The 24,149-nt window shown below is 46.0% G+C and overlaps 1 protein-coding gene across 2 annotated transcripts in view; it reads right to left on the reverse strand.

The window, feature by feature from the left end:
- The window catches only part of TASOR2 (transcription activation suppressor family member 2), a 63,438-nt gene extending 40,214 nt beyond the window's left edge, over positions 1–23,224 (reverse strand). For both annotated transcript variants that reach the window (XM_045031715.1, XM_045031706.1), the window contains exons 1-13: positions 22,912–23,224; positions 16,845–16,990; positions 14,325–14,420; positions 13,241–13,313; positions 11,388–11,479; positions 8,624–8,761; positions 8,355–8,479; positions 8,227–8,246; positions 8,024–8,123; positions 6,109–6,209; positions 4,777–4,880; positions 472–544; positions 291–365 (exon numbers count right to left, since the gene is read on the reverse strand). In XM_045031715.1, coding sequence (XP_044887650.1) covers positions 291–365; positions 472–544; positions 4,777–4,880; positions 6,109–6,209; positions 8,024–8,123; positions 8,227–8,246; positions 8,355–8,479; positions 8,624–8,761; positions 11,388–11,479; positions 13,241–13,313; positions 14,325–14,420; positions 16,845–16,990; positions 22,912–23,008 — 1,240 coding nt within the window. In that variant the 5' untranslated portion in view covers positions 23,009–23,224. The remainder of the gene's footprint in view (positions 1–290; positions 366–471; positions 545–4,776; positions 4,881–6,108; positions 6,210–8,023; positions 8,124–8,226; positions 8,247–8,354; positions 8,480–8,623; positions 8,762–11,387; positions 11,480–13,240; positions 13,314–14,324; positions 14,421–16,844; positions 16,991–22,911) is intronic.
- Positions 23,225–24,149: the final 925 nt, after the last annotated feature.

Here is a 24,149-nt window from a genome sequence, read left to right on the forward strand (position 1 = left end):
TCATTCGATTTTTTTACATAAAAGAGAGGCAAATCTTAGAGACCACAAACAGCAGTAAATGTAAGTAATGCTTTATTCAGCAAAGCTCCTAGATAACTTCTAGTTCTTACTGGGAATATCATTCAAAGATTTAAAATAGGTAAACCACTGTTTATAATTCCATCAGTATTAGAGTTTTAGAATCTGCTGACAAAGAGGCCTAAAGGGAATCATATAATCAAAATATAAATGCTGTTTTATACATGTTCAATATTTTTACACAGATAATAGATGCAAACAGAACACCCTACCTGTCAAACGTACTGATCTAGATGAAGGGAATAAAAACAACGCTTGGAGACTGATGGGCTTGTCTAGGTCAAAACCTGTAAAAAAAGAAAATGCAGTTTATTTATAAAAAAGAGAGTGTTCTACAATTTAAAAAAAGGCATACAATGTGAAGTATTTATTTAGACCTTAATAAATTCTTACCTTTGTCCCCTGTTAACGCAGAGGATGTAAGTAAAATAAGAAACCCTTGATCTTGTAAATATTTGATGATTGCCTAGAATAAGTGCATATGAAACTATAGTGAGTTTTTTTCTTTTCTTTTAAAACAAATTCATTACTTGCTAAAAACACACTGCATAGTCACCACCACTGCAGGTTTCCCCACCAATGTGTCTCAACAAAATCTTAGTGGCACCTCCTCTAGAGATGAGGCAACAGTTCAGCCTCCAGACCTCTCGGCCCATGCTGAGACTGTCAACAAGAGCGCCAGCTGTGATGATTTTCTAATATAACTGTTCTCTAAGACAGTGGTTCTCAAAGCTGGTCCGCCACTTGTCAGGGAAAGCCCCTGGCGGGCCAGGCCGGTTTGTTTATCAACCGCGTCCGCAGGTTTGGCCGATCGCAGCTCTCACTGGCCACGGTTCGCTGCTCCAGGCCAATGGGGGCAGCGGGAAGCGGTGGCCAGCACATCCCTCAGCCTGTGCCGCTTCCCGCAGCCCCCATTGGCCTGGAGCGGCAAACTGCGGACAGTGGGATCTGCGATCAGCCAAACCTGCAGACGCGGCAGGTAAACAAACCAGCCCAGCCCGCCGGGGGCTTTCCCTGAACAAGCAGTGGACCAGCTTTGAGAACCACTCCTCTAGAAATAGACCAGCATGATCAACTCATTTCTTATAGATGAGGTCAATGAACCACAGTCAGATGGTAAAAACGTTTCAGTCAGTACCAGCCTGTGCCAACTTGAGCTAGTGACCCAGAGATTAAATCTTCCATATAGTCTATTATCAATCCCCCAAATTCAGCCACTCCTCCTTATTTCTTAATAACATATTATTTATCCAAAGGTATGTAATAATTAAAAAGACCTCATAGTTTGAGGCTCAGGTCCACAAGCCTCTAAGCACCTTAACAAGAAATAGTTATAAATATATCACAACTAAAAAAAGTGTCCAAATAAATCCAAGAGTAGGAGCGAAATAAAACTCCAGTATCCGACTTGTGTACAATAAACAGTTCCACCCACATCACCAGACTAAAGTGAAAATAAAATATTCTAGACGTTTGACTTATTAATATCAGCAATACAAAATGGGAAACGTTGAAAAACCACATTCACAATGAAAATACAGTAATTTAGAAACATTAAATAATTTCACTATTTAATGTTTAAACAAATTAATGTTAAAACATTTTACGGTTGTTTTGAACCAGTACGGGAAAAGAATAAAAGCTAAGTTCATCACAAAGTTATTACAATGCATGTCCAAATAAATAAAACAATGACATTTCTTATCAGTATGAAGGCTACAAGCAGGAAGGATGAGGAAAGCCAAACTCTTATTAGACATCAGAGTTTAAAATACAGTTCAGAAATTTATACGGAACAAAATAGGTGCAGTTTGATTTCAAGCAGCACAAATGACCCCAATAGCACTTTCACTTTCAGACTGCTAGAAGAGTACATGCACACACACAGTTGAAAATGAAACTATAATGCTGGTAATTTTAGTTTCACTTTCAATTTGGTGCCATCGAAGTAAAATCACCAGCAATTAACCAACATAAATAAATGGTAAATAACAATATAATAAAAAGCCACAAAGCAGAGTGGGGCAACGCTTGTTGCCTCCTCCTTGAAACACAGAAGAGGTTTTTCATCCCAATTTGACTATGTTTTGATACTTTAAATACAATTATGAAATGTTCTTATTTGCATTTAATTCCCAATCCCCATTCACCGTCACTGTGAAACCTTGACTTCACATGCATCCGACGAAGTGGGTATTCACCCAAGAAAGCTCATGCTCCAATATGTCTGTTAGTCTATAACAGGGGTGTCCAAACTACGGCCCGCGGGCCAACTGCGGCCCGCGGGTCAGTTTTTATTGGCCCGCAGCAAATTCTGAAAATACAGTTAAACCCTGTTATCTCGACGGCGGGCGGGCGGGGACAGGCAGGGACCGGGTATGCGGGGGTGGGCGGACGGGCGGGCGGCAGGAGAAGCCGGGACCAGGTAGGTGGGGCAGGGACCAGGTATGCGGGGACGGGCGAGCGGGCGGGGACAGGCGGGGACAGGCAGGGACCGGGTATGCGGGGGCGGGCAGGCGGTGAAGCGGAGCCGGCGGACGGGCGGGCGGGCGGCGCGGCGTCGCCGGGCGGGCGGGCGGCAGGCGAGCCGGGACCAGGTATGCGGGTCCGGGCGGGCGGGCGGCAGGCGAGCCGGGACCAGGTATGCGGGTCCGGGCGGGCGGGCGGGCGGCGAGGCGGAGCCGGGCGGGCGGGCGACAGGCGAGCCGGGACCAGGTATGCGGGGCCGGGCGGGCGGGCGGGGACAGGCAGGGACCGGGTATGCGGGGGCGGGCATGGCTCCCTGGTTCTCCCCCGTTTCCGGTGCCGGTGGCTCACCCCCAGCCTCTCCCCCGCTCTTCCCCCTCACCCGCAGCCTCAGCTCGCTTGCGCTGCCAGCGGCGCAATGCTCTGGGCAGTGGGGCTGTGAGAGCTCCTGGGGCAGGGCAGCTGCAGAGCTGGGCCTGACCCGGTGCTCTGTGCTGTGCGGTGGCAACAGCGTGGCCTGGCTCCAGCCGGGTGGCGCGGCTGTAGCACCGCCAGCCACCAGTGCTCCAGGCAGTGCAGTAAGGGGACAGGGAGCAGAAGGGGTTGGATAGGGGGCAGAGGAGTTCAGGGTGGTGGGCAGCGGATGGGGGTGTGGATAGTGGTTGGGGGAGGAACAGGGGGTTGAATGGGGGCAGGGATCCTGGGGGAGCAGTCAAGAAGGAGAGGGGTTGGATGGGGCCATCGTCCCGGGGAGGCCGTCAGGAATTAGAGGAGGGGTTGGATGGGGTGGCGGAGGTCCAGGGGTGGTCAGGGGACAGGGAGTGGGGGGTGGTGGTGGTGGATGGGGCAGGGGTCCCAGAGGAGCTGTCAGGGAATGGGGGATGGGGGTTGGATGGGGGAGGAGTCCGGGGTGTGTGTGCAGATAGGAGGTGGGGGCTGGGCCACGACCCCTCCCCTAACCGGCCCTCCATACAATTTACGAAAACCGATGCGGCCCTCAGGCCAAAAAGTTTGCCCGCCCCTGGTCTATAAGGTGCCACAGGACTCTTTGCTGCCTTGACTTCATAGGCTCCTCTGAGATTCCATTCTACCCAATCTTCATTCACTGTCACTTTGAAACCTTGACTTCATAGGCTCCTCTGAGATTCCATTCTACCCAATCTTCATTCACTGTCACTTTGAAACCTTGACTTCATAGGCTCCTCTGAGATTCCATTCTACCCAATCCCCATTCACTGTCACTTTGAAACCTTGACTTCATAGGCTCCTCTGAGATTCCATTCTACCCAGTGCTTAATTTATAATGAAAGAGGTGCCAGGGCTCAAGCAATTTTTTTACATTCAAAACTGACACGGCAGGCCCAGAGGTGCCAAGGCTATGTATGAACTGCCAAGCCTAGAGGTGCCAGGACTCAGCCCTGGCAAACCTCGGCACAAATTAAGCACTGATTCTACCCATGTCACACAAGATCGAAATCCAGCCATCAACCTCTTCAGCCTTTCTGAAGAATGAGATGCTGTGGAAGGCTGCACTCCTTGGGCCAGTCCTCAGCTGGTATATATCAGCATACCGTACCTGAAGTCAACAGAACCTTGCCAGTTTACATCAGGTGAGGATTTCTAGCTTTGACTCAGGAGGAGAAATTGCAGAGGAGAAATTCTTTTTCAGATCAGAGCATAACCTCCACAGTTTCACAGGAAGCCTATGAAGTTTCTAGAGGACAGCTGCCAAATATCTGGTTAGATTGAGGCTCCCTATCAGCCATAAAGGAGAACTCTGAGAGAGGGCCACCTGGTATCCTTTGCTCAGTAAGTGGGCATTCTGCTTGCACGGCAGCAATCAGTCTCCACCAGCTTAATACATATAATGCACTAAGAGCCCTTTAACTATATGATTTAGTGTGCAATAGTAAACCCCCCCCCCATCTCGACAAGACAAAAAGGAAGACTCAAAGGCCTTGAAAAGTGCATTGTATTCAGTGCTGTGTTTAATTCATGCTAGAAATCAGGTCACAACTTGTACCCTGTAATCTTCTGTCAACACTCCATAAATTACAGTCCGCCATCTAAAAATATACAACACGCCACTTTTCAAAGTTAAGTAACTCAGATGCCAATTTGCATTATTTAGGAAGAGACCTGTAAACCCCTTTTAAAAGGCTAAGAATCTGCACATAAAAATTAAATATGACCATTTTCCCCTGGACTACAATCACTTAAAATAATTCTTACCAACTCCTTTTCCTTTAGGTTTTCTAATAATGGATCCATTTTATGTTGGTCTTTATTTGAAATTTCAACTTCATACAAACTGAAGTAAATATCTTGATAACAGACTGGGAAGGAAACAAAGAGCACTTTATATTTAAATAACTGATTTAAATTAACCTCAGACATACAAAACAGAAATAAAAAAGTAGTACTGCTCATTGACCAGCATGATTAGGGTTCAGAGAATGAAAATCCTGGGTTTTAAAAGAGTAAATACTGCAGAGATTTTCTAAACAGTTGCATGAATTCACATCACAGGAAGAATCTACTGCTATCACCAGTTTAAGAGGAAGTTTGCAGTTGAAACACTGAAGCAGACAAAAGCAACTTAATGTATTTTCACTGATTTTGCAGTGCTTTGTGGAGTTGTCCAGAGGTATGTAGTATGCAATATAAAATACAAATTATCATAAAATGCTCATGAACGCTATCAACAACACCCCTTTTATATCCTGGATTCCATATGCGGTGTAGTGGAACACACTATCTAACAGCTACTGAGGTCAGTAGCAGAATTCCCCATTACAAATGAATGTTTAAACCTGTCATTCAGCATGGTAAAAATTGGTTGCATGATTCCATAAACCATACCCTAACGGTCAGAATTCCATACCAAAAGAAATATAAACTAACAGACCCAAACTTGAAAACAGAAACACATTTTCTTCTTCACATTTGTTCTCCCTCCACCCACCCCATTGACTAGGGCAGAGGGAGAGAGAAAAGAAGAAATCCCTATGCGTATACTTTATAGCACAGCAACAAGGGCAGTATAAATTACTAACCTAGTCAATCTCTTTTCTCTCCCCTCCCTAAATTTGCTTTGATATGAGGCTTCCTCACACTTGACTTCAAATGGTATCTTCCGAGCCTCTCTCAGAGCCCTGTGGATCTTCCCATTTAATTTCTCCCTCTCATGGACACCCAAAGTCACAGTAGTGCTCCCTTAGCAGACCATTGGATGCTGCTCCCTGCAGACTCTGTTCTTTGGGCTTACTGAAGGTTGCTAGATTGTGCCATGAGGACTACACTTTGGCTGCTGAATGCCTCCTGCTGGCTCAGGAGCGAGTGACTATGGGTTTGATCAGGCAGGATGTAAAGTACCCTGAGATCAATGATAGATGAGGATACTCAACACTGTGCAGATTCAGCCTCCGAGTGTGGATAAGCAACCACAGAAGTATCTTGTGCTACCCTCTGTCACCCTATAAAAAGGGCTGCTTTAAAAGAAAACAAGCCACATATGGAAAATTATGAAATAATTATTCATACTGTGAGTGATTGTACACGTACCTTCGTTTTTTGTGTAATTACTTTTTCCAAATGCAGCTTCCGGTAGCTTTTTTTTCAGATCAGACACACCTATGATATATTTCATTTCCAGTTTGTCTGGCCTATCAAAAGAAGAGCAAAAGTGGTAAAGATTAAATATATGTATAGTTCTAACTCGAATGATGAATCTAAGGTTATTATACCATTGTAAAACTGAAAAGTGGACAACTGCTCACTCCACTGAACCGAGCTCTGATATATGCAGTGTTGTAGCTGTACTGGTCCCAGGATCTGAGAGAGACAAGGTGGATGAGGTAGTATATTTTACTGGACCAGCTTCTCTCTCTTTCACCAACAGAAGCTGGTCCAATAAAAAGATATTACATCACCTACTTTGTCTCTCTCATATTGATTATTGGCTCCCAGAGAAAGAATACTGAAGTGGACCTAACAGAATTAATTAGTTTCAGTTGACAAAATAGAATAGTCTTCCCAAAAATTACTTTTTAAAAATAATACCAATTTATGGCTTCTTTCACTAGCTTGATAATGATGCCAAATGAGTAATAGTCTCCAAAGAGCGGACATCAGAAAGAATTAACAATCCTGGATACAGGTGATGCCACCTAATAGTGAAGTGTCCAATCAGATGTCTCAAAAATAAAAGCATGTCCCTCATGAGGTAGAAACGGTTAGGATACAAAGCCACATGGATGCCTACTGCAGAAACAGAAAGGTGGCATTGTGTGTTCTGTACCAGACTTTGGCCTGGTCTCTACTGACCCAAAGTAACCTTAAACAGCGGCATGTTACTGCAAGTCATAGGGCATATGTTGGAAAAAACAGCTTTTGACCTGAAGAGTTATAGCCAGTATCCTTCCTGTCTGGATACTGGATAAGAACCTACGAAAAGCAGAAGACAATTTATTCTACTCTCTCCCACTTTAAAACTTTTTAAGAATATGTTTTTTGCTTAGAGGCCAATATACGCTCCCCACGAAATTCATAAAAACCACAGAAAACCTGGGAGGAAAGTATGATCAGAAGAAAATGAGTGACTAGCTAATCCCTAGCACCAAACAGACTACAAACCCTCTAACTTGTTAAATTCTTCACCGTTATCTAATTCTGACTAAATATTTCAAAACACTTACTTTAATAGCTTATTCACCATTTCCCCAAGCTATAGTTCAGCAGTTTGACTTTATTAGTATAATAACAAAGTCTATTTGCCATAGGAAAAAGAAAAGGAAAAACCGGGAATAACGTATTGGGCTCAATACTCAAAACTAGACACCTCATGTAGCACAAGCGAAATATGCCCTTTCCCTGATGCAGCTCATTTTCCTCGCTGTGCCAGCTCATCTGGCAGCACAGGGGTGGAGGGACAGCAGAGTCTGGGGAGGGGAGAGGAGGGAAGAGGAGGGGAGGGAAGTGGGGGGCGGCGAGATCAGCCACTGCTACCTCTGTGCATGGGAGGGAAGTAGGAGGAGCAGCAGCTCAGAAATGCTAGTGGCTGCTGTCCCCTAACACACCCCGTGTAAAAGATCAGGTGATAAGGGTAGCCCATGTAGGGTGACCAGATAGCAAGTGTGAAAGATCAGGACACTTTTTTGGGGTGGGGGTTTATAGTTGTCTATATAAGACATAGCCCCTAGTATTGGGATGGTCCCGATAATATCAGGACATCTGGACCATGTAAGGGAGTAAGAGGAGCTCCTTACCCCACTAAGCAGGGGTGCTGCTGAGTTTATGACTGAGCCTTTAGCTTTTACATCTGCTTGAAGCTGGAAACTGCCTTTCTAGCTAAGGTGCCAAAGGATACATCTGTGATTCCCAGCATCAGTGTCAATAAAGCCTCAAATTGTGGGGTTTTTTCCATTTCACTCTGCGGCTACCCAAGCATTAAAAAAAGGGAAAATATACGTATACTTACAGTTGTGCTGGAATCACAGCACTATATGGGGACCTAAGGGTGATATCACACAAAATGTGCCCCTGGATAGAAAGCTGCCCTCTCCATGGGCAACAATATACTAAAAATGAAATTAGAAAAAGAATTATCATATGAAAATGAAAACAATGCAAATAAAGCTACAGTTAAAGACAACTTTTCAAACCAACAAGAGGTTCTCTTACCTTTATTTTCAAGTTCAATTCTAGAGAAAAAAGGGCGGGGGAGGGAGGGAGAAAAGAAGAATGCTTAAAAATTGTCAAGGAAAAATGTCACATGACTGAATGTTGTACAATAATGTAAAGTCACTTACATTCTTTTATGATTTAATGTTGACATTATTTTAGGCTCCGTGTACTGAAAGGCCATTATTACATAGGGACAGATCTGTCTAGGGCGTTCAACAACACTGTCACTGGAAAATTCATACACGTAATACTGGAAAGGAAAAAAAGAAAAAACAGATGAAAGAGAATGACTTCACTCAGCAGTGCCTTAATGCAGCCCTGAATCCCACCCCCCATCTCACATTAAGTTCAGAAATATTTCTTCAAGACGGCTCTTTGTTGCCAGCCACTGTACCTGACTCAGTTCGAAGGCCCGAAAATGACTAGTCTCCAAGGAAATATTGTTTATGTTCACAGAGATGTGGCAGTCATAGCCAGGAGTCGGATTGGTGTAATTCGCCGTGTAATTCTCTGGCACGAACTTGACTTTTCCCTGTGACAAACACATTTGCCAAAAAATAACGCTGGTAAAAATGCTTTGAACGGAAGCAAACCACCCATGAATTTGAAGATAACTTTGCCATCCCTCCCCGAATCTCAAAGCTCTCTATAAAAGGTGCTGCATCCACATCCTCCACAACTCCCTGAAAGAGGGAGACCAACAAATCGATCTCCACATTGGGGACCTGCCGAGCAAGGCAAGCAGGTGGCGGGGACACAGGGAGCCTATGTCCTCCACCGCACACTCGTTGCGGTGAGTGCAGGGGAGAAGAACCAGAACCAGAGCACTGATGGCCGTCTGGGGCTGTGTGGGTGGAGGGGGCTGGGGGACAGAGCCTGGCACAAAGCGTGGGTGGATTGCTGGGAGCCTTGGGAGTGGTAAGGAACTTGGAGCTGCCTTTCCCACTCGGCTCCCCTATTTCCACACACACCCCCCCTCACCGCTCTGCCACCGCCACCTCCCTGCTGCCAGGAGGGCTCAGAGAATGCTGGCCAAGCACCACCTGGAGAACCACAGAGCGGGGAGGCAAGAGAGGATGCCTGAAATCCAGCACCACAGCGGCGCCCAGTGGCCAGGAGGACAAACTTCAAACTGCTGGGCCACCGGCACAGCCAGATATGTGACACTGTAGCAAGGCTGCAAGCTTGTGTGACACGCAGAGGCGCCAACTGCGTGGGTGCCCCAGGGCTGGAGCACCCACGGGGAAAAATTGGTGGGTGCTGTGCACCCACCGGCAGCTCCCTGCCCCCCCCCGCCCAACTCACCTCAGCCCCTTCTCCTGAACGCACCACGTGCCCACTTTTCCCCCCTAGCTCCCAGCGCTTGCACCACGAAACAGCTGTTTCGCACGGCAAGCGCTGGGAGGGAGGGGGAACTCGGCGGGGCTGGGGCAGGGAGTTGGGAAGGAGTCCAATAGGGGCAAGGAGGGGGCAGAGTTGGGGCAGAGACTTTGGGGAAGGGGTTGGAATGGGGGCGGGGCAGGGGTGGAGTTGGGGGAGGGCCAGGGGCGGGGGGCGCAAGCACCCACTGTGCCGGGAAAAGTTGGCGCCTATGGTGACATGGCTGCCGGATGCATCAGTGTCACGCCAGATGCTGAACATTTGGAAGTGCTGGAATTCTGCCTTTGGATAGGAGTATGTGTGCAGCTCCAATCAGCTTCCATGGAAGCCCCATCTTTGCACCCAAAAGCTGAGTTTGTCATTTAAGTCTAGCAGCGTAGTAAATAGCGGGACTAGGTGTCCGGTTTTCGACCAGAACACCCGGTCGAAAAGGACCCTGGCAGGTCCGGTCGGCACCGCTGACCGGGCCATTAAAAGCCCAGTCGGGCGAGAGCAGCACGCACCACGGAGCCTCCTTTCCCCCACCCCCTGCCTAGGAGCCGGACCTGCTGGCCGCTTCCAGGGCACAGTGCGGTGCCCCAGGACAGGCAGGCAGCCTGCCTTAGTCCCGCTGCGCCGCTGAGAGGGAGCTGCCCAAGGTAAGCCTGTGCCCCAACCCCGAGCCCCAACTCCCTGCCCCAGCCCTGAGCCTCCCCTGCACCCCAAACCCCTCATCCCCGGCCCCACCCCAAAGCCCACACCCCCAGCCCTGAGCCCCTTCCCAAACCTGAAACCCCCTCTTGCACCCCAAACACCTCATCCCTGGGCCCACCCCAGAGCCCGCACCCCCAGCCCAGAGCCCTCACCCCCCCTGAACCCCAACCCACTACCCTGAGCCCCCCCAAACCTAGAGCCCCCTCCTGTACCCCAGAGCCCGTATCCCCAGGCCAGAGCCCTCACCCCCCCTGCAGCTCAACCCCCCCCCCAGTCCAGAGCCCCCTCCTGCACCCTGAACCCCTCATCCCCGGCCCCACCCCAGAGCCCTAACCCCTCCCACACCCCAACCCCCGCCTCAACCTGCAGTACCCTCCCACATTCCGAATCCCTCGGCCCCACCCCCCAGCCTGGAGCCCCCTCCTATACCCCAAATCCCTCATCCCCAGCCCCACCTCAGAGCCCACACCCCCAGCCAGAGCCCTCCGCCCCCCACCCTAACTACCTGTCCCAGCCTGAAGCCCCCTCCTGCACCCTGAACGCCTCATTTCTGGCCCCACCCCAGAGCCCGCACCCCCATTTAGAGTCCTCACCCCCTCCCACACCCCAACCCCCTGCCCCAGCCCAGTGAAAGTGAGTGAGGGTGGGGGAGAGTGAGCCACCGAGGGAGGGGGAATGTAGTGACTGGGGGGCAGGTCCTCAGGGAAGGGGCAGGGCAGAGCCTCGGGGAAGGGCGGGGCTAGGGCGTTCAGTTTTGTTCCAATAGAAAGTTGGCAACCCTAGTAGTAAATAACGGATTGTGGAACAAATACTGAAAGCCCTTCTCAGATGAAACCCTCAGTGATATCCACGCTTCTGGAGTAAAATCAAGGTGCTCTTTGATCTCATACTTTCATGGTGCACCGTGCCCCTAATCAATATGTACTAAATACCCTGAATTCCAAAAAAAAGATATCAGTATAGTATTGATTTTATATCATATCAATATTAAGACAACACACCAATATTAACATTTTTGTTTTGCCTGCTGCTCTATGGGAACTTTCATTAACCAGTCTGTGGGAAAAAAAAAATTTGAGTTTTACCTTAATTAGTTTAAAAATTACAATACAACCAGATTTTCCATGATACCAGGGCCTTGGATGAAGGTAGTCTGAGTACTTGGAAATATACGCCCCTTTAAAAAATAAAATAAAAATATATTTAATATTCTTTTTGGAATTCTGGATTATAAATAATGACTAAATAAGAAAATCCCGATGAAAAAATCTTAGTATTATACTGTATGATTTGTTTTTTGAGTAAAACCTTAATTTTGAGCCTAAGCTACCTGAAAGTGTCCCTTTGTACCCTGAAAAAGGTTCTTAAAGGACTGAAACTGTGACGGCTCAGTGTTGTCTGCTATTGTAGATTGTGGGCCCTGCAATATATTGTTTGTATGAAACCCAAGCCTACCATGTAAGACCGCACGATTACTTCGCACCCCTCCCAAGACCCTCAAATCTCACAGGAGATGTGTATGTTATAAGATTTTCCCAGTCAGAAGTGTTTAAATCCGTTTCAAAGTTAAAACTAAGGCCTATGGATTTATTTTAGACCTGACTGGCTACAGTGTACCTCATACACTACCAAACTTAGGGCCTACTCCTGTGAGTAGTCGTCTTACTGACTTAGTAGGAGTACTTACAGTACGCGTTTGCAGGATCAGGGCACTCTATGGTGAAACCTGATGAAAGGTCAGAAAGAGCTGCGTATGTTGGCCTAGCGTTGAAGGGGTTAATACATGCTGGGTTATCAATTTGGAATTTACATAAGTAGGAGAGCTCAGACCAGATGTAACATGTGGTGTTGTCTGAGGGCTTGTTTTTATTCAGCTTTCACCTGGGTTAACTAAAGAGGGACAGTCTGTGGTTCAGACCAGATTACAACCACTTCTTCCTACACCTTCTCTGTAACCTCTACATGCCTCTCAACTTCCAGATAAAATAACTCTGAAGTATTTCATGATACAAGGGAGCTTTATGTGAAAGTCAGCACCTCCTACCCCCTTTCTCTGTGGGGAAAATCCAACAGTGCTTACAACCCAAAACACAGATAGCTACCAGCAACAGTCAAAAACGATATCTTCCAGTTCATTGGCTGCATTTATCCCTTGATTTCCATATACAAAAGGGTGGCAAGGGAAGGGAGTGACATTATGTGTTTGAATTCATATAGGCAACAATTTCTTGGCAGCTGCTAGTGTACAAAACATCAGAAAAAAATGAAACCATAACATATCTTGAACTACTTTCAATAGGAGCTATGTACAAAAATATTAGGTCAAGCAGGAGAAAAAAAACACTAAGAAATTAAAATATTTCAGACACTTTCTATTTTAGCATTGCTTTCATGTAGCCCCCTTTCCCCCAAAAAAACAAAAACGCATGTCTAAATTCTCAAAAATGTAGTGTGTGATTCACTGCCACACTACTTCAGTTTACACCCGTTTGAGTCCACTGATTCCAGAATGTACGATTCCTGAGCAAGGAGGTATAGTTACAATAATATCACTTTCAGTGGAGCCAAAAATCTAGTTCAGCTCCCTGATACCAATAATAAAAGTAGTTTAAAACAAAAGATATAATGCTAACAAATATGTCGCCTTAGTTTCAAATTTTAGTTCAACTTCTCAGGGTGGTTTTTTTGTATGTTTGTTTGAACTTTAAAATGTAAAATTGATGTAAGCCTCTGAATTATGCATTTGATCAGCTATACAGTTGGGTGTGTAAATCAAGTTACGAATATCAGCGGCCCTAATCATCTAGATTTGCTTGTACTATTTTGCTTTATAGTGAACAAAATGTCATAAAAGTTCATTTGTATGTTTCTTTTTAAGAAACTGCTTGCAGTTCATTATAACAAGTCAGATATTTTCCCCTCTGTACTTAAATCTTACCTTTTGCTGGATCACCTAGCGTGGTAAGGGATCTGGTGTTTATACGAAGTCCACTCTGACACACTGCTTTTGCCTTCAAAATAAGTTAGAGCCTCATTTATTTATTTTAAAGATAAGATATATAGCTATCCTGTCACTATTACAACACTTCACAAACATACTAAGGGGGAGGGATAGCTCAGTGGTTTGAGCATTGCCCTCTTAAACCCAGGGTTGTGAGTTCAATCCTTGCGGGGGCCACTTAGGGATATAGGGCAAAAATCAGTACTTGGTCCTGCTAATGAAGGCAGAGGGCTGGACTTGATGACCTTTCAAGATTCCCTTCTAGGAGATTGGTATATCTTCTATTATTATACCTTCAGTTAATAAATGTATTTAAGTATTGCAAAAAAAGTTAATTATTTTCACATCCACAAGACACTTATGATCTGAATATAATTACGGACAGATCCAATGTTCATTGAAGTCAGGGGAAAGATGGCCCTAAATGCTGAGAGCCATTTATCAGGTCTGGCTATGACATTTAATGAACATTTTATATTCATGCAACACACAATGCTTTGGAAGTTTTTGGAAAATTCCACCCCCTCAGAAATGTCTTGGCAGACAGATGGCTGACGTCTTGCACTTTCTTAATCTTCTAGCACTTTACTTCCACAGCCTACAGAGTTTCTTCAAAAGGATGCTTGTAAACTCCTGTTTTCTGTCACTGAGGTTCTTTTTCATTCTAAATGCATCTGAGCTGTTTTGCTCATGTCTAAACTAGACTGTAAATTCACTGGGGAAGGGAAAATGCCTTTCCCTCTGTTTGCACAGTCTGTCAGCACTCAAACAATAGCAACAACAACAGAGTTTTTTAAAAAGATCAGGAGTCACTGTCAGATCCTTTTTATCAGATAAATTCTCCTCTGGGTTATTTATCCAGCAATGATCCCAATGAAGAGGCAGTGCAGATTACAAAGAGAAACTAAACCATTTAAGAATAATTCTGATGGACTTCCCTGGGGAGGAGCCTCATTGAAAATGAAAGTACTCAGAGATGCAGCATCTCAATATGTTATGCTGAACCACTTTTCCACGTTACCTCTCTTTCACTATCAAACAGAAGAAATGCATAGGTCTCGTCAAGTTCCTCCTTGGTATAGCCACTCGCTTCCTTTTCTTGGCTAAAAGTTTTGTACTGTAGGAGACACAAAAAGGCTGCTTCTTTTATATATTCCAAGTACTAGACCCATATTAATATTGTGACACGGGGAATATTATGCATTTATATAGCACATTTCATTTAAAGATCTTAAAGTGCTTTACAAACATAAACTAAAGGTAACTAAAATGCTTTTTTCTTTAATTTCAGAAAGCATATAAGGTCTTACAGTCTTGAAAGCATACATACTTAATATGTAAGCAATGCAAGGAAACCTCTACCTGCACTGTTTAGATGCTAGTAAGATAAACAACTGCTGGTGCAGGGGAAACACAGATCATGAAACACCTAAAAAGCCTTTCAACACAAGTATTTATAGACTCAAAGACTTTAAGGCCAGAAGGGACCATCATGATCATCTAGTCCAGGGATGGGCAAACTATGGCCTGCGGGCCGGATCCGGCCCTTCAGGGCTTTGGATCCGGCCCGCGGGATTACCCCTGGTGGTGCTGCGGGCCCGGCGCTGCTCTCAGAAGCAGCCCCCGGGCCGGGAGGCAAAGGGCTCCATGTGCGCATGCAGAGCCCTCTGCCCCCCCCCCCCAGGGGCCGCAGCACTTCCTGGAGTGGCGTGGGGACAGGGCAGGCATGCAGGGAGCCTGCCCTGGCCCTGGTGTGCGCCACTGCCACCCCGGAGCCACTTTAGGTAAGCGGCACCGGGCTGGAGCTCAAACCCCTCCTGCCCCCCGCCCCCCAACTTCCTGCCCTAAGCCCTCTGCCTGTACCTCGCACCCCTCCTGCACCCAACTCCCTGCCCTGAGCCCCTTTCTGCACTCCTGTGCATTCCAACCACCTGCCCTGAGCTCCCTGCTGCACCCTGCACCCCAACTCCCTGCCCTGAGCCCCATCCTGCACTCCGTACCCCTCCTGTACCCCAACCCCCTTCCCTGAGCCCCCTCTTACACTCTGCACCCCTTCTCTGCCCCAATCCCTTGTCCTGAGCCCCTTCCTCCACATCCCGCACTCCACCCCCCCCCCCCCGCCCCGGCCCTGCATACAATTTCCTCACCCAGATATGGCCCTCGCCCCAAAAAGTTTGCCCACCCCTGATCTAGTCTGACCTCCTGTCCCTGTACACTGAAGGCCAGAGAACTTTGCCTACCCGTCCCTGTAATAGACCCATAACCTCTGATTGAAGTTACTGAAGTCATCAAATCATGATTTAAAGACTTCAAGTTACAGATAATCCACCATTTACACTATTTTAAACCTGCAAGTGACCCACGCCCCATGCTGCAGAGGAAGGTAAACAGCTCCCATTGGCCCGGAGCAGCGATCGGCTGGACCTGCGGATGGGACAGGTACACAAACTGGCCCAGCCCGCCAGGGGCTTTCCCTACACAAGCGGCGACCCCTATTTGAGAAACCCTGCTCTACAGCGCAGCTGTGCCAGTGTAATGCAGTGTGACAGTGTCAGAGCGGCCTAAGCCTGATTTGGCAATCGTCCCCATGCGAGTCCAGCTGAGGAGATCATTGGCTAAGAATAGGATGTTTAACCAGTTAACAAGGTGATTCAGCTCCTCAGCTGAGGACAGTTAAAAGAGAGACAGGAAGAGGAAAGAGCAGGGAGGAGTAGACAGGAAGGAAGGGCCAGTGAAACCCAGGATCTCAGGGAGGTGAGAGCTCTTCCTTCCCACCTTCCCTGCCATCACCCCCGCCCCCTCCTGCCTAGAGGGAATGTAAAAGTTTTATGTTGTTGGAGGAACAAGGACTTGTCCACCGTAAATTAAGCACTTGGTGTTGAACTTGCCACTGGCCTACATGAGGAGAGGAATCCAGGGTGAGGGAACCCTGCCCTGTGATGTGTCGACTAAGATTTCAACTCTATTTTTAGTTAATGACAACAGAAGCACTGGTTCCTGGGGGCTCGGAGAAAAGAGTCATCTGCAGTCTTCAAATAATACAGCCTCAAGCACAAGACAAACGAAGATGGTACTGGAAAGCCAGGGCCAGGATAAATGGAGAGACATCCTGATTTAACTTGGGGCTCAAGGCAGCGTGAAGCTGCTCATGCTTCACACCAAAAGCCCTCGAGCATAAGCAGCAAGCATCGCATTAGCATTTCAACCGGTCCTGACGGCCCCCCATGACTTTGCAGAGGAGGCCCTGCAGCTGCAGGTTTTGCAGCCTTTATTCCACAGTCAAAGGAAGGCGCGGGGTGCGGAGCAGAAGGGTCAAGAAGAGAAAAGAAAGAAAATGCTCGACTCATTCAGGAATTGTAAATTGGGCAAAGGTCACAATGGGATGTATAAATTAACTGAACTCTGGAAACCAAAGAATCAAACATCTGCCATAAATGGCAGGCACAAAAAAACAATGGAACATAACAGAACCCTGGAAGACACAGAAGGAATTCCCTCCCTTGCAAAACCTTTAACTAAACCCCTCGCCCACAAAACATACCTCCTTTAAAAAGACATCATTTTTCACCAAAGTCACTCGACTGTACTGAAAGCCATTCCGAGATGTGGAATCCAAATATGAGTTATGCAGCACCGAAACTGCTGTCTGGTAAAGGGAAGTTGAATCCACTGGCATTTGGTGAAAAGCTGTAAGTAAAACAATAAAAGAAGTGAAAATATTCATGAAGACAGTGTGTGTACACCGATCACCACAAGAGTCTCTTCTGATTTTGGTAGAAGCCGAACAAAACAATAACAGACATTGCTAAACTTATTGACAATTCAACAAACCCTGACATTAAATTACAATGAAAAATGAAAAATAAAACTGAGTACATGGGGAAGTGAGGTCTCAACTCATTTCCCTGGTACATGCAACTCAGTTCGACGTAGGACTTGTATATCAATCTCTCTGTAGTTTCTATTGAATTGGGAAGTCTCTTGGTGCAACTACCCTCAAATTCATGCAAACTACAATACTTTAGAGCTGCAGTTTAAACTTATATCAGACAGGAAGAATATGAGTGCACTGTTCTCCTTTAGCTTCATTAATAAGCTCTAATAACTACTGAGTTCAGTCCCCACACTTTTCTCACAGGACCCCTTCTCTCAATCCTCTCTAAAGAGACATGAAGCTGAGGAAGACTTATTTTATTCCGAACAGGCACACCTTCAAATTCCTTTTCACAGCCCTGTTCTGTTTTGTTTTTGGTTTTTTTGCAAATTATATAAATGCAAAACCAAAGAGAATAACATTTAAATAATAAGGACAAATGAGACCTTACAGCAAATTATGTTTGTGATTCCTAATAATGCCAGATTTGATCATAATGTTACAAATAGTATCTTAGATCTGTTGTCCCTCTGCTGAGAAGTAGCGGATGTTGGGACCTTGGGGGTTGGCTTTGTCTCGGAGGAGAAATCAATGATGTGGAGTCAGGGTATTTTCTCTGTGTAACTTGTTTATTTACACTATATATACCGGTCATTGAACAAAGGTCACTAACCACATGCAGGCAATCCCAATCCCTCTTTAAGAAATCTCAGGCCAAACACCAATGTTGATTCCCAGGAAGCCACCCTTCAGCAGTAAGAATTAATTCTAGTTAGAGAGAATGATTAAAGCAGAAAAACTCACTGTTTACCACAGCTCCCGCAAAAGAAATGTGGTAAACAGCCAGTCACAAAACTAACATTAATACAGTGTTTCTTCAGACCGTATACTGCTCACATGCTAAGAAAAGGCCATTGCAAACCCACGTGTAACAGTAGCAACTGGTGATTCATGCCATAACAGATCCCAAACTTTACAAACTATATGTAAATATATTTGACTAGGAAAAAACAGTGTTTTACTATAGAACTATAGTTGCTAAAGTCCATTCAGAGAAAACACAAACACTTAACATACAGGAAAACCTGAATTAAGATTCTTAGACTTTAGAAATCTTTATTACTGGTGAGGGTGCACAAGCCGGAAGCTTCAGTTCACAGGTTTAGTTTGCAGTACAGACAAATTAGAAAAGATGTTTTTGTAACCTGTGAACTTAAACAGAACATGAGCTTGAAGTCACTGAAAGTCAATAAATATGGAAGCTCACAGTGCCATTTTGAGAGTAATTTTTCAGTGTATAGTGGTGCTTTAAGAAAGATACCAGGAGATCTGTAAAGACAAGGGGTTAGATCTCACGTGAAAAGTATTATCTTCATCATAGCTAAGACTAAGTAAGAGATAATTAGTCACACCACATTTTTCACTTTTATTATCTTTTTTCTTTTTTGCCTCTTTGCAATAAAAAACTTCCCTAGTCCTCAAATCCCATTATCCCTGTCAATTACTCAGATCCAAGAAGCTCTAACATAAGGAAAATAACAGCCCAACGCTCCCAAACTGGCAAGCTTTTAATTTATTTCTCTATAGCCTCCGAGTTATTTGATTTTGCATTTCTGCAGCATATGATTTACAACAATAAAAGGGAGATAAACTCTAGCTTTGTGAGTCAAATGAAAGGTATGAAGAAAGGCAATTATATCAGTAGAAAACCAGAGTTAAATCATTGTTGTAATAAATGCATTTAGAGGACAGACAAGAATGGACATCAGGTGTATAATTATGGAAATTAATTATTCAAAAGTGCCTTTTTCTCTTTTAACCTTCCTGTGGGAAGGTTACCTCTTTTTTCCCTGCTCACATTTGCCCTTTATCTATCCTGCATTGTACTAATCACTCTGTCGGGATTATTATTTAAAAGTAGAAGTAAAAAAGTAAGAAGCAGAACTATTTTTCCTAAACACACAAAGATGAAAAATATTAAATGTATTTTCTCTTATTGACCCTAATGATGATAAAGAGCAATATATTAGTTTGGTTTTTTTCCTGCCCCCTCTTTATTTTGCTTTGTCTATAGCTTTTCCTCTCACATCTTGAAGATATTAAAAAGATAACATGGGAGGTCAGACTTACTCCTGTAAATCGGATGCGGTAATTTTATTCTACCTATATAAAATTCCTCGACGGTTGCAATTGAAATACACTAGCTTTCTTCCCTTCCTGTCCCAAATTTTATGAGAGTGCTGCTGTACGCTTTTACATTCCACCTCAGTGATGGCTGAATTTCATTGGTGAAGGAAGTAATAAAGGCCCAATCCTTCAAATACGTAAGCTCGTGAAATCACTTTACTCACACAGGCAGTCCCTGTGATTTTAATGGGGCCGAGGCACAAAACAAGATTAAACTGGCTAGAGACACAAAGAGTAACAAGAAAATATTCTACAAATACATTAGAAGCAAGAGGAAGACCAAGGAAAGGTTAGGCCCATTACTCAATGAGAGGCAAAAAACAATAAGAGAGGAGGAGGGATAGCTCAGTGGTTTGAGCATAGGCCTACTAAACCCAGGGTTGTGAGTTCAATCCTTGAGGGGGGCCATTTAGGGATATGGGGCAAAAATCTGTTGGACAACTTAATTGGGGATTGATCCTGCTTTGCACAGGAGGTTGGACTAGATGAGGTCCCTTCCAGATAACAGAGCAAATAATTAAACTCTCAATTTGAAGAAACCTAGAAGGTGATAAGTAACAGTCAGCATGGATTTATCAAGAGCAAATAATGTCCAACCAACCTAATAGCTTTCTTTGACAGAGTAACAAGGCTTGGGGATGTGGTATACCTTGAGTTTAGTAAGGCTTTTGATACTGTCTCACATGACTTTCTCATAAACAAACTAGGGAAATACAGCCTATATGGAGCTACTATAAGATGGGTGCATAACTGGTTGGAAATCTGTTCCCAGAGATTAGTTATCAGTGGTTCACAGTCAAGCTGGAAGGGCATATCGAGTGGGGTCCTGCAGGGATCAGTTCTGGGTCTGGTTCTGTTCAATATCTTCAGCAATGATTTAGATAATGGCATAGAAAGTACAGTTATAAAGTTTGCAAATGATACCATTCTGGAAGGAGTTGCAAGTACTTTGAAGGATAGAATTAAAATTCAAAATAATCTGGACAAACTGAAGAAATGGTCTGAAGTAAATAGGATGAAATTCAATAAGCACAAATTCAAATAACTCCACTTAGGAAGGAACAATCAGTTGCACACATACAAAATGGGAAATGACTGCCTAGGAAAGAGTACTGAGGAAAGGGATCTGGGGGTTATAGTGGATCACAAGCTAAATATGAGTCAATAGTGTAACACTTTTGCAAAAAGTGCAACCATTCTGGGATGTATTAGCAGGATTGTTGTAAGCAAAACATGAGAAGTGATTCTTCTGCTCTACTCTGCGCTGATGAGGCCTCAGCTGGAGTTTTGTGTCCAGTTCTGGGCACCACATTTGAGGAAAGATGTGGACAAATTGGAGAAAGTCCAGAGGAGAGCAACAAAAATGATTCAAGGTCTAGAGAACATGACCTATGAAGGAAGATTGAAAAAATTGGGTTTTTTAGTCTGGAGACGAGAAGACTGAGAGGGGACATTATAACAGTTTTCAAGTCCATAAAAAGTTGTTACAAGGAGGAAGGAGACAAATTGTTCTCCTTAACCTCTGAGGACAGGACAAGAAGCAATTTGCTTAAATTGCAGCAAGGGCCGTTTAGGTTGGACATTAGGGAAAGCTTCTTGACTGTCAGGGTGGTTAAGCACTGGAATAAATTGCCTAGGGAGGTTGTGGAATCTCCATCATTGGAGATTTTTAAGAGCAGGTTAGATAAACACCTGTCAGGGATAGTCCAGTTAATACTTAGTCCAGCCGCGAGTGCAAGTGACTGGACTAGATGACCTCTCGAGGTCCCTTCCAGTCCTGCGATTCTACTCACAAGAGTCACTCACCCATGCGTTTGTAAGATTGGGGTGTTGGGGCTTCAGTGAGACTCCACACGGGTCTAAGAGTCTGCTTGCATGGATCCAATTACAGTATTGGGACCTGTGTTTGTCTAATGCCTTGGGATCCTTTGGATTAGAAAGCACTATTAAAGTGTCAGATACTCATGTATTATTGGCTGAGGGAAGCTAGGCCTGACACTCAACTCGATGGCACTTCTCTGTCTGCCTGTAAAGCAATCTCTTTTGAATGCCACATTTTGTAATTATATTTCTCGCTTTTTCTCTAATTCTCATTTAAACACTTCTGATTTACACCTGGTTTCAGGACCAGCAGTAGCCACTTGCAGGAAGCTCCTATAATTCTCAGAACCTAATCAATAGAGGTGGTGGGCATTAAAGGGGGGGTGGTTGGCATAAGCCTACGGAACTCAATACTGAAATTCACAGGGGGAAATGCAGCTGTTTGTATTTCACCACAAGTCTAGTGAAGATAAACCCATTAGGGGTGAGAAGCCTTGTACCGTGCTTTGCAAGAGATGGGGGCTCAACTGGGCCCAGAGACCCCATAAAGTGTTTGGGGGCAGTGGAAGAGAATTTGAGGGGTAACAGTCAGCTGAGGGGTTAATCTTCAGGAATGTGGCTTTCTAAATGGTCTCCCACAATGCTCAACCCCAAACTCCAATGGGACTCTGTGCTTTCCCATGTTGGATCTGTGGGGTAGGAGTGTGTGTGCACTCTACTCCCTACTGGACTTTCTCTCCGGTGTGTGTGTATGTGTGGAAAAAGGGGCACGTGGGAGAGGTTTAGCTCTATCCTCTGAGCACCTGCATAGGTCCAGCTCTCTCAAAGTAAACAAGGCACAGAAATGCCACAAAGCCATAAAAGTTCGAGCCGCAGAGCATATCTGTGCTCTCCTCTCTCTTCCTTCTGCTAGGGTGGTCCCCAGCTCTGACACAACCTTCCGGAGTGACATAGGCCAAGCGAAAGTCAACCCGGGCCTCAGTTTCCCATCTGTAAAACAGGGCAGAGGCAGGGTTGGGACTGCGTGTGAAAGAAGACTGGGAAGATGGCTTCCAATGCCAATGAATTGGGAAGATGTCTGTTTGGGGCTGGGGACTGGGCGTAGGGGTTCATCGGACGAGGTGGGGGAAATAAATTGAGGGAACGAGGTCTGAAAGGGGGCTTGGAAAGATACGTATGTGGGGCAGGGTGGGCAAAAGAAGAAGGGTGTGGGAGGTAGTTGGAGTGGGGGAGAGAGATAGGGTCCTAGGGTGGGGGAGGCTGGGGACAGAGTGTGGAGGGGAGATGGAGGGCTATGGTTGTGTGGGGGGGCTGGGGACTGGGAGTGGGGCACATGGGGAGCTAAGTGGTTTGGGTGTGGAGGCATGGGGACTAGGGGGTTTGGGGTAGGGTTGAAAGATGGGGTGAGGAAAGATAGGATGGATGAGGTAGGGTTGGGGGCACGAGGGGGCTGAGTTTGGGGAAGATGAAGGCTAGGAGGGTTGGGAGTAGGGTCGAGGGGCTCAGGACTGAGTGTGTGGGTGGAGCCGGGGATTTGGGGGTAGGGCTGAGGGGGCAGGGGGCGTTGAGGGAGGCTGGTTGTGAGGGCACTGAAGGAAGGAGAAGGGTGAGACTGGAGGCGATGAGGCAGTGGGGCAGGCGGTTTCCCCTTCCCCTCAACTGCAGGCTTGGCTGACTCCCAGGAGGCTGGTTCCTCTCCCACTCAGGCCCAGCCGAGGGTGGTTACCTCTCTCCGAGTAGCCTGGCCTGTCTGAGGGCAGCAATCCCGAGTGAGCAGGTGACACCGGCGAAGCTAAGTGCTGGAAGAGGGGCCAGCGATGCATGCCCCTAGCGACAGAGACTTGGCTGGAGCGGGACTGGCTGGAGGGGGGGGTGATCTGGGGGGCACTTTGGGAGGAAGAGGGAAATTTTTACAGGGGGATGGGAATTGGGGGCAGTGGGGCAGTTTTCAGGAGGTGGAGGCAGTTTCCACAGGGAAGGGATCGGGAGGGGGGCCATGCCAGCATCACCCCATGGTGTAGGCACAGCCTACACCGTTGGAAGAGGTTTTCCGTTGCTATAGGAACACCTTCTCCCCCAGTGACGGTAGCGTTCTTCTGTTGACCTACCTGCATCTACTGGGGGTGGGACTTAGGTCGGCATAGTTACAGCCCTCAGAAGTGGGGACTTTTCACACCCCTGACCACATACCTATGTCGACCTAAATATTAAGCATAGAGCAGGGCTAATAGTGTAAGATGCACTTATATATAACTGCAGCCAGCCTGGGCAATTGTACTGCTTTAACTGTACCAGCCAAAAAGATTCACCCCCCTAACTGACAGTTATACAAAAGCAGTATGTGGACCAGGCCTCAGACGCCGAGCGATGACATCAGGAGACTATTGGGTGTGTCCGAGTCCCTCAATGCCCTAAGGGGAGGGATAGCTCAGTGGTTTTCAGAATTGGCGTGCTAAACCCAGCATCGTGAGCTCAATCCTTGAGGGGGGGCCACTTAGGAATCTGGGGCAAAAATCAGTAGTTGGTCCTGGTAGTGAAGGCAGTGGGTGGGACTCCATGACCTTTCAGGGTCCTTTCCAGCTTTATGAGATATAGGCATATCTCCATATATTAAGGTCTGTGCCAACTCCCACTGAAGTCAGTGCTCATCTTTCTACTGACTTCAAAGGGGGCTGGATTGGGCCCTGCAAGTGGCTACAGCCTGGCGCTTGGCTTTTCTTTGAGAAACAGATCTTCTCCTAAGGTTCACCTTTGTGTACTGTCGTGTCTTCAGTCGGAGAAGGGGCTGATGGTAAGAGGATGAAGGCTTTACCCAGGTCTCGTCTCACCTCATTACACGACTGATAACAGCATCTGCCGTGAATGACTTTTCCTGGCTAACTTCAGGAACATAATTGGGTTAATCAGCTAAAAAACATCATTGGCCCCTTTATGGCTTGAAGATTCAATCCCCTCTTTCTTGCC

Source organism: Mauremys mutica, chromosome 1 (assembly GCF_020497125.1).
Source record: "Mauremys mutica isolate MM-2020 ecotype Southern chromosome 1, ASM2049712v1, whole genome shotgun sequence".
NCBI classification, from domain to species: domain Eukaryota; kingdom Metazoa; phylum Chordata; order Testudines; family Geoemydidae; genus Mauremys; species Mauremys mutica.